Here is a 10873-nt window from a genome sequence, read left to right on the forward strand (position 1 = left end):
ACTGGCTATTCAAGTGTCTTTAAAATACATTGAAAATCCTAGGACTGGAGCACCATTAGTCTCTTGCTGTGGGTGGCGGAAGTGAATGTCTCTTGCCCTCTTCTTCTGTACCCAGTGGCCCAACCAAGCATTGCTCAGGCACAGGTCTAGTCCTGAGCAAGGTTTCATTAGCACTTCTGCACTGCTTCTCTACATAACAACGTAATTCCAGTGAAGCTACAATGATTCCTAGAATGCAGTGTTCCAAACACACCATTCAGGCACTGTCTCTCGGTGCTGACTGGAAGCAATCTAGTCTCACAATTGGTTTTCTTCAGTGAAGGTTCAGTTCCACACAGAAAGGACCTTTAAGATATTGCCTAGGGCATTGTGGTCCCAATGGCTACTTGTGAGGCACTTCTACCTGGCCTACAACCTTCTTCTCCATCTCTTAGCATATGGGACTAGCTATTCTGGAAGTAAATGCCACTTACGTACCATTAGCCTTGTATTTGCTGCTACCCAAGACAGAAAACTGGATAGCAGTAGCTGCCTGTCAGAGGCTAAGAGACATGTTATGTGCAAAGACTACTCCTCCCAGGAGTAGCAGGAGAGAAGTGGCAGCTTTTCCAGCCTTTGGATAAAGCCCATTTGGTGCGAGGAAAAAATGAAAACCACCTCTGTCTTGTGAAAGGTGCCGTTTTCATAGGGGGGAATTGAAACACAGATGTGTCACTTCTGGCTTTTATTCCAGAGGACTGTGGCACAAAGAGGAAAGACCTATAAAAGTTGTACTGTTGTCCTATAGCTGTTAGAAACCCGTACTCTTCTTCAGCAGAGTGTCCCAGTTTCTTGACAAAACCTGACTGCAGGGACTGGAGTACTCCAGTATTTGGTGATAATCTGGTACTTTTTTTCCCTTCATTTGAAAGACTATTTATTTGCTCTGATACCTGGATGTCTTCTCTCTTTTCCACTCCCACAGAAATGGAAATGCAGGATTCCAGCAAGTTCTGGAGAGACTGGAAAGTGATCCAGTATGCCAACGTCTCTCACTTAAATCCTTCCTCATCCTCCCTTTCCAGCGCATCACTCGACTCAAACTCCTCTTACAGGTAACTGTGTTGATTATCGGCTCTCCTACATTTTCTCTCAAGCTGATCCTTCTTCAAGACTGAAAGTCATATAATATGAGCTAGCACCAAGCACTGGGAGGAGGGGCTGCATGCAGTCCTCCTTCGTGCTGTGTCTTTGATGTTTGGCTGAATGCTCTAAAGTGACTCTGTTGCATATATTGCAAATATGCCTTTGCAAAAACAAATCCATTTGTCATCATACAAGTGCGGCTGTACATTAGACCAGCACCATGAATTGGACATGATAGTCCCTATGAGGCAATGCAGTTTGTATACTTGTTAGGACTTCGTTGTAACATTACAATTGTGTTCTAATAAATAATGTATAGAGTCATCTCAGAACATGTTGATTTAAATTTTATTTAACTTTTTTGTCTTCCTGCTAGGAAAACAAGCCAAGTATTCTCTGTCTGCCCTCTGGAAGGCAGTCTGTCCCTGCTCTTTGCCTGCAACATTATCTGTCTATTTGTCAATCTGAAAGTCCCCAATGGATCAGTTTTCAGCTCTTTCAATTAAATTTTTTTCTTTTTGATTATTTGAGCCTTTTTTGAAGGGGAGAAAAAGGAATGATGGGTAAAGAACTTCTGCAATTAAGGCTATGCTTGTATCAGTGGTTGCCTGCTATGCCATGTAACTTGCACAGGACAGTTAATTCCATTTAGATTTTCAGTGATGCCCTATTCAGTGCATCTTTTCAGCTACATTCTGTACCTCAAATTTCTGGCCTGATCTCCACGTTTCATTTCATACCACTGCTTTAGACCCCCTTGAGGCTGGTATCTTGGTGTCTCCTTGATTCTCCTACCCCTCCCATAGTCTGCTTTGCCTGTCTGCATTACAAAAAACGTCTTCTCTCATGCAGAATATCCTGAAGAGAACTCGGCCTGGGTCTGAGGAAGAAGTGCAAGCAACACAGGCCTATGATGCACTTGAAAAGGTAAGGCCATCAACCCAGTCTCCACAGCTACACTCTATCACACAACTACAGGGCACCAAAGTGGCCCTGTGCTTTTCATTGACCCTCACCTTTGCCAGGGACCCTTGCCATTGTGACAAATAAGTGTGTTCGTGTGACTCTTCTGCATGTGCACATGTAGCTGTGAGCAGACAACACTGAGAAAGGACCCAGCTGGGATGCAGCTGAACCTTTGCCAATGATACTGAACTACTTTTTTCAGGACTTGCTGTTTGTGGTCTCCTTTGTGTTCATTACCTTCCCCTCTAGTTAGCTACCAATTTCTCCCCTGCTTCTCCAAGAAAATCTTGCTTTAAAACAAACAGACATAAAAAGCATGGCAAGATGTTTACCCTGTTACATCCATTCTTCCATCCTATTTATTAAAGAGACAAGATTTAAAGTCTTCTGGTACAATTTGTTACCTGCAATTTGTACAGTAGAATAAGGTAGACTTCTTCCTAGCTAGCTCCTGTTCTGTCTAGTCATCATTTGACCTTCTTGAAGTGTCACTCACTTTCTTGTAATCACTCCCCTACTCTCCACAACAAACGTAAGACTAGTTCAACATGATGCATACCTCCTTAAAACTCTTTGGATGACACTTGCCTGCTGCATAGTTACTAAAACACTGCAGTCTTGAGGCAGGTGGGTAAAATGTCATATGCTGAATCCTGGGACTCATCTGTGTTCAAGCCAGAGTCATCTCTATGACGCTGTTATGCAGCTGCCCTGTATCACCTTAGACAGTTATGTAGACAACTTCAAGACTGAAATGCCTCTGATTCATTGTGTCAGGTGCTCACAGATACTGCAACAAGCTCTGGGTTGTGGAAAATCTGTGCCTGGTGTTTATCTAATCAGCCTCCTTTGTTTACAGTGGAGCATCTAATAAAAGCTGTTTCCAAATGACCAGCAATTCAACTTCTGTCACCTGAACAGAAAGAAGACTCTAGTATCCCTCCTAGTATTCCAAAGTTAAAACAATACTTATCACAGAGACTTCATCTAACAAATAAATTTCTTAAGAAAGAAGGACAATCTTTGTAGCTATGGAGAAGCTTAGTATGCTTACCTGGAAAACTTTTTTTTTTCTTCTCCCAGGGAGATGCCCAAGAAATTGTCACTTACACTGATTTGTCATGGGCTCCTGGGAGTAGTACTGATCCCACTAGGCATTTCTGGTCCTCACTATCACCTGTTTTCCTCTGTAGCTCATCAAGGACTGCAATGAAAATGTCCAGCGCATGAAGAGCACTGAAGAGCTGATCTACCTCAGCCAGAAGATTGAATTTGAGTGCAAGGTGAGCTTGTCCATGCCCTGAGCCTTGCTCTAGCCTAACCTCTTCTATCTCTTTCCTTGCAAAGTCGATTGTGCTTACTTTTGTTCTGCAATGCACACAAAACGGTTGAATCAGAATATCATACACAGGCCAGCTCTTCATCAATAGTTCCCTTGCCCAGTCATTTGTGTCAGACTTCAGCTGATGGTCCCTACCACAAGTTGGTACAAATGCAAATCGAAAACTCATGGATTCCTTGCATACACCTGATGTAAATATTTATTTCTGTCTTGTAGATATTCCCACTCATTTCACAGTCAAGGCGACTTGTGAAGTGTGGTGAGTTGACAGCACTGGACTTCAACACCCCAAGTCCAAAATGGAAAGTCACCACCCGTCCCATCTACTTACATCTCTTCAATGACTGTCTGCTCCTGTCTCGACCGAAGGAGTGAGTGCTTCAACCACAGTTCTTGCTGTCCCTTCCAAAACGCCTGTCTCTTTCTGGGTCTGTGCTTTGGTGAGAGTCCTTTCCCTCTGCCTGCCAGCAAGTGGCAGCATTTGTCAAGTCACTCTCCTAACCCTACATTACATGAGTATCGTGTAAGTATGTAGAATCTGATATTCCCAGCTCTTAATTAGAACATACACTAATATAACTAGATATGTTGTGGTCCCTAGTGCAACAATTCCATTGTCTCTCCATTTCTATAATATGAAGCACTTTAATAATAACAATTTATTGTAGTTTTACTCAAAAATAATTTCTTCCTAAAGGACAGTATGAAGGCTTATGAATGTGCAAATCACTGAAACTGGAAAAAGTGGTTGGCTGGTTAAGGGAGGGTGTGTGTGTGTGTGTGTGTGTGTGTTCTGATTCTGTTATGCTGGAAGCTGTCAAGTAAAACCTTGATAGGACAGAGCTTAGTACTTCTACCCTTTTTGTTAAATCCCCCCTCTCTCTTCTCTGGCCTTTTCAGACTTCCAGCAAAAACAAAGCTTAAGGTGCCTGAACCAGATGAAGACTCATTAAAAGCTTCTTGCTTTCCTGACATCAGGGAGCTACATAGACTCATTTCTTAACTCTTATTACCTTAAAACTCACAACTTTTGTTCCTCCTCTTTACCTGCAGGGGTGGACGTTTTGTTGTGTTTGATCATGCCGCTTTCTCAGATGTGCGTGGGGAGAAGTGCGAGATGAAACTGCATGGAACAAACAAAAATGTTTTCCGTCTCTTTCTACTTCAGAATTACCAGGGAAAGAGAGCGGAGTTTCTGTTTCGAACAGAGACACAGTAAGTGAGCTCAAGGTTATCCTTAGTATATCCCAGTACCATAGCCAGATACCTCCTAGAAGCCTGGAAGTTGTCCCTCAACAATATGCTAAAGTATCAAATGCAGCTGCTGAGCAGAGGACTCAAAAATCATCCTTTTGCCTTAAGTCCCTAGTGAACCACTTTTCTTCTCTTTCATCGTAGCTGTTTATACAATACTACCACATCATTTCATACTATCAGCCTCCAAAAATGGGAGGTTTTGCCGTGTTCCAGCCCTTTTCTCCACTTTCCCTGCTTCTCTAAGGACCCCCTCTCTGTCCCCTCCTGTGAGCAAGCCTGCACAGACATGCCTGCGCACACACTCCTGTCATCAGACTGTATCCCTCACATTGAAGTCTGACACCTATCTGGTGATGTTTTCCAGCAGTGAGAAGCTGAGGTGGATCTCTGCTTTGGCTCCTCCACGAGGGGAACTGGATCTCCTGGAATGCCCTGGTGAGACTGATCTGCTATTACAGCAATGAGGGTGGGCCATTTGGAGGAGTTGGGAGTCACTGCAAGGTAGAACAAACCAGAATGACTTTAAGACAGAATATTTGCCTTTTTGTAAAGAAGGATATTCATGGGCTTTCCCTCAGTGCCACGTTCTGTTAGTTGTTTTACCTATCTTTACTCCTCATTATGTAGAAGACCTGTAGTCTCCCTTCCACTGCTCTACTCATCAGTGTTTGGGCAGTCTTTTATCCCCTTCCACCTTTGGGTCTGGTGTACACAGGTTTATTGTTACTTTCTTGTATACCATTCTGATCTTTCCTCTTCTTTTAGAGGCACCACAGGTTCAATGCATAAGGACATACAAAGCTCGGGAAAATGATGAGCTAGCTTTGGAGAAAGCAGATATCATTATGGTTATGCAGCTCAGCAATGATGGTGAGCAGAATAAACAATGGGTATCTTAAATTATGGGCAGAAAGCTACTTTAGTAGTGTTAAGCTTTCACAATGCTATCAGGCTTCAAAAGGAGCTTCTCATTCCTGATTGTTGCATTAAGAGGATGAAAAGACTTATTTTCATCTTCATTAAGCTACTTTATTTGGAAGCTGAAAGGGGATTTTTGTATTTGATCCTAGGGCCTTGTTGGAGGGGGCTTTTGGGGAAGAGGAATGAAAAAAGTGCTTGACTATTTTACCTCATGTTGTGTTTTGTCCCCACTCCCACAGGATGGATGGAAGGAGTGAAACTTTCAGACAGGGAGAGAGGCTGGTTCCCCTCAGAACACGTGGAATATATCTCCAGCAAACAAGCACGGCAGAAGAACCTGAAGGAAGAACAACGCGTGAAGAATGCCAAGCAGCAGGTCTTCTGCAAGAAATAACTCTACCTTGTTTGGACCTGTACAGCCTTCCTGGCATAGGGAAACCACCTTTTTCTAATGTGCCTCAGAAGAAGCACCTCTGCAAAGAGTGTAATACAGCACTTTGACAGAACCAGGTGCTTTTTGCCAAAGAAAGCGGGAATTCAGTCAGAAAAAGTCATTTACTTCCTTTCTGTCACCAGGATTACAGCAGCAGTAGGAGGGAAAAACGTTGCATGTATTGCTTGCTTTGTGGTAGTAGGGAGGAGGGACTTTAATCATACAGAAGTCTAGGATCTGGACTTCTGAAAATATATTCTGGTTTTGCCACTCACAGGTTGCAGGACCTTGGGCAAGTAACTTCAGAATTCTGCCTCAGTTTTCCCATCTGTGAAATGGGGGTATATTTACCTACCTCACTGGATGTTGTGAGGCTAAATTCGTTAGTATTAGCATACTAAGAGCTTTGAGTTCCTGAGAAAGAAGGTGCTAAGTGCAAAGCACAGTGTAGTTGAGGAGAGTTTTCCATTTGAAATATCATCTTGATATCTTGATGGTATTAATCTCCCTAGTATAACTTTTATTTAGGACAATGTATCTATTTGATTGTGCAAGTCTACTGATTGTTTTTAAATAGGCACAGAGTTTCGTTGTACCTGAATTTAACTCAGTCTCAACATACTGTTAAGAGTCCTTGACAGCAGTAGAAAATCCACTTGAGTTTCAGAAAATTCTTGGAAGTCACTGTGATGATTTCCTGCACCTTAAGAGGTATCAAGCTGAAGAATCTGTTTCACAAAGGTCACCTCTGTCCTGAACATGTGTCCCAGTAAGCAATGAGAAATGACCATTTTTTCACACTGCTTCCCACTCAAAGTAGAACAGTTACCTTTGACATGTAACTATGGCATGTTAGTACATGCCCTGTACAAAATAACTATGACTAGGCATATGCAATGAAGTGGCAATTTCCTGCTGCTCTTAATCTGATAGCTGATGTGGTATTGCATGCTCCATTTTGCACACTTATAGAAAATACTGAGATATTTAGCCACTGTAGATAAACTCAAAATATGTACCAGGGCTTCAGTTCTTTTGTAGAACTCCCTGGTTTTAAGTCAGTTTACACACAGTCCTGCTTTTGTGCAGAACCTGTCTATTTGAGGACATGCCTTCAACTTGTAAAATATTGTTTGTGTTAAAGGAAAGTGTTTGCGTTTATTTACATCAATGCAAGATCAAGTATAAGAACCAATACACCAAAGAAAACAGTGTGTAGCCTTCTTGCATTTAATATATTTGAAGAATTAATTATCTTCATATTTCCAACTTTCTTTTTCTGTAACACTCTACCTATACTTCTCATTTACACTGTACCTGGTATGGCTTATTCTAGCCTATTTATGTCAATAATTTTAGCTGGATTAAAAAAAAAAGTTGCTTTTAGTCCTAATAAACTCATGCACTTCTCCAGTTAAAATAAACAACTTTCTGCTTTCCTTATTTTTCATCTCAAATATGAGTAACTTGCTATTTTCTGAATATTTTCAGAACATCATAGAATCACTTAGGTTGGAAAAGACCTCCATGATCCTGACGTCCAACTGTTAACCTAACACTGCCAAGTGTACTGCTAAACCATGTCCCTAAGCACCACGTCTACATGTCTTTTACATACCTCCAGGGATGGTGATTCAGCCACTTCCCTGGGCAGGCTGTTCTAATGCTTCACAACCCTTTCAGCGAAGAAATTTTTCCTAATATCCAACCTAAACCTCTCGTGGCATAACTTGAGGCCATTTTGTCTTATCCTATCACTTGTTGCTTGAGAGAAGAGACCAACCGCCCACCTTGCAACAACCTCCTTTGAGGTAGCTGAGAGCAACACGATCTCCCCTGGGCCTCCTTTTCTCTAGGTTAAAGAACCCCAGTTCCCTCAGCCGCTACTCATAAGACTTGTTCTCTAGGCCCTTTGCTAGCTTTGTTGCCCTCCTTTGATATGTTCCAGCACCTTAATGTCCCTGTAGTGAGAGGCCCAAAACTGAACACAGTGTTTGAGGTGTGACCTCACCAGAGCTGAGTAGAGAGGAACAATCAGCTAGTTGTGCTGGCCACGATATTCCTGATACAAGCCAGGATGCTGTTGGCCTTCTTGGCCACTTGAGTACACTGCTGGCTCATGTTCATCCATTTATCGACCAATTCCCCCAGGTCCCTTTCCAACAGGCAGCTTTCCAACCACTCTTCCCCCAGCCTGTAGCACTATGTGGGGTTGTTTTGCCCCAAGTGCAGGATCCGGCACTTGGCCTTGTTGAACCTCATACAGTTGGCCTTGGCCCATCAGTCCAGCTTATCTAGTTTCCTCTGTAGAGCCTTCTTACCCTCAGGCAGATCAACACTCCTGCCTGACTTGGTACCATCTACAAACTTACTGAGGGTACACTTGATCCCCTTGTCCAGATCACTGACAAAAAATGAAAGAGAACCCAATACTGAGCCCTGGGGAACACCATTTTTGACTAGCCTCCAACTGGATTTAACTCCATTTACTGCAACTCTTTGGGCCTGGCAACCCAGCCAGATCTTTACCCAGCAAAGTATACACCTGTCCAAGCCATGAGTAGACAGTTTCTCCAGAAGAATACTGTAGAAAACAGTGTCAGAAGCTTTACCAAAGTCTAGGTAGACGTCCACAGCCTTTCCCTCATCCACTAAGCAGGTCACCTTGTCACAGAAGGAGATCAGGTTAGTCAAGCAGGATGTGCCTTTCTTAAATCCATGCTGACTGGGCCTGGTTGTCTTGTGTGTGCTGCATGATGGTGTTCAGGATGATCTGCTCCATAACCTTCCCTGGCATTAAGGTCAGACTGACAGGTCTGTAGTTCCTTGGGTCTTCCTTCTGACCTTTCTTGTAGATGGGCATCACATTTGCTAGCCTCCAGTCAACTGGGATCTCCCTGGAGATCTGCTCCCCACCCCTATCTTCCAGCTCTGAGGGCTGGGTACCTAGACAGCAACTGGTCTTACTAGTAAAGAGTGAGGCAAAGAAGGCAGTAAGTATCAGTCTTTTCCTCATCCTTTGTCACTATGTTTTCCCCTTACATCCAAAAAAGGATGGAGATTCTCCTTAGTCTTCCTTTTGTTGCTAATGTATTTATATAAACATTTTTTATATAAACATTTTGTCTTTAATGACAGTAGCCAGATTAAGCTCCAGTTGGGCTTTGGCCCTTCTAATTTTCTCCCCACATAGCTCCACAACATCTTTGTAGTTCTCTTTAGGGCCAGCCCCTTTTTCCAAAGATCATAAATATTTTTTTTCTTTTTTTTTTTTCTTCCTGAGTTCCAGCCAAAGATCTCTATTCAGCAAGGCTAGTCTTCTTCCCCGCCAGCTTGTCTTTCAGCACATGGGGATGGCCTGCTCCAGTACCTTTAAGATTTCCTTCTTGAAGAGTGTTCAGCCTTCCTGGACTCCTTTGCCTTTCAGGACAGCCTCTCAAGGGACTTTCTTAGCCAATCTCCTAAACAGACCAAGGTTTGCCATCTGGAAGTCCAAGGTGGCTGTTCTGCTAGCCATCCTCCTGATTTTTCCAAGAATCAAAAACTACTAATTCATGACCACTATGCCCAAGACATCCTCCAACCTTCACATCACCCACAAGCCCTTCTCTGCTCATAAGCAAAAGATCCAGCAGGGTGCCTTGAGCTGGCTCACTCAACAGCTATGTCAGGAACTGAACTTCCACATACTCCAGAAACCTCCCAAACTGTTTCCTCAGCTGTATTTCCAGCAGACATCTGGTAAGTTGAAGGCTCCCCTGAAAACAGCGATTGTGAGACTTCTCCCAGCTGCTTAGAGAATATTTCATCTGCCTCTTCAGCCTGGTTGGGCTGTCTCTAACAGACTCACACCATGACATCTGCCTAGTTTTCCTTCCCCCTGATTCTTACCCGTAAATACTCAACCCTATCGTCACCACCATTAAGCTCAAGACAAAGACTCCCTAAAATACAGGGCTACCCCACTGCCTCTCCTTCCTAGCTTATTCCTTCTGTAGAGTTTATATTTTCCATTCCAGCACTCTATTGTGTGAGTCATCCCACCGAGTTTCTGTGTTGGCTCCTATGTCTTCCACAGGAACATTTGGGGACATATATAGCATAACTGGAAAAAAAAATCTGTATTTCCATACTGTTGAGAGATAAAAACATTAAAGACAACCTGTAGATGGGGGCAGTTGCACTCATTTATTTTGTGGTAAGAACATGAATGAAATACAGGCACAAGTTACATTTTAAAAGTGTTGTGGATAACCTGGAAAATTCTTGGTTTACGTCTCAAAATGGAATGTTATTTGTGCTATTTTTTTCCATTACAAAAAAAAAAAGTGTCCATCCTTTCTGAAGGAATAAATGAAAGCATTCTCCACAGTTCTTATTCTTCTTCAGAATGCTAGAAAAAGCTGACATTATGACCAGAATTCAGTAAACAAACATAACATTGCTCAGAGACAGGAACTTCTAAAGCAGTTTTTAATTTTTATCTTTGTGCTTTTATCTAATATTGATTAGATAAAATTAATCCCATCCACTCCAAGATCAGAGTTGTGTCTGGTCAGCTGAATGCCTCTAAGAAATTAAATGTCATTTTAGCTACAGTAACATTCCAGCTAGCATGTCTTGTATTTTGTGGCGGAACCAGGTGCACTGTCATACTAATTGTACTGTCTTCAGAATGCTGGTGCACCTGCTTCAGTTTACACTCATTTAACACAATGTAACAACACTCAAGTGAAAGCATCTGCAGATGCATGACCCTGGATGCTAGAGTGAGCCTTGTAACAAAAACAGGATGTATGGGAAAACGCACAATAGGAGAATGCCAGCAT

General features: G+C 42.6%; 1 protein-coding gene across 2 annotated transcripts in view; it reads left to right on the plus strand.

The window, feature by feature from the left end:
* The window catches only part of LOC310903426 (uncharacterized protein), a 37163-nt gene extending 29700 nt beyond the window's left edge, over window positions 1–7463 (plus strand). For both annotated transcript variants that reach the window (XM_083846671.1, XM_083846672.1), the window contains 8 exons: window positions 965–1094; window positions 1978–2052; window positions 3285–3374; window positions 3650–3804; window positions 4487–4648; window positions 5055–5125; window positions 5456–5560; window positions 5851–7463. In XM_083846671.1, coding sequence (XP_083702797.1) covers window positions 965–1094; window positions 1978–2052; window positions 3285–3374; window positions 3650–3804; window positions 4487–4648; window positions 5055–5125; window positions 5456–5560; window positions 5851–6005 — 943 coding nt within the window. In that variant the 3' untranslated portion in view covers window positions 6006–7463. The remainder of the gene's footprint in view (window positions 1–964; window positions 1095–1977; window positions 2053–3284; window positions 3375–3649; window positions 3805–4486; window positions 4649–5054; window positions 5126–5455; window positions 5561–5850) is intronic.
* The last annotated feature ends 3410 nt before the right edge of the window (window positions 7464–10873 follow it).

Source organism: Anser anser (assembly GCF_964211835.1).
Source record: "Anser anser genome assembly, chromosome: 1".
NCBI classification, from domain to species: Eukaryota; Metazoa; Chordata; class Aves; order Anseriformes; family Anatidae; genus Anser; species Anser anser.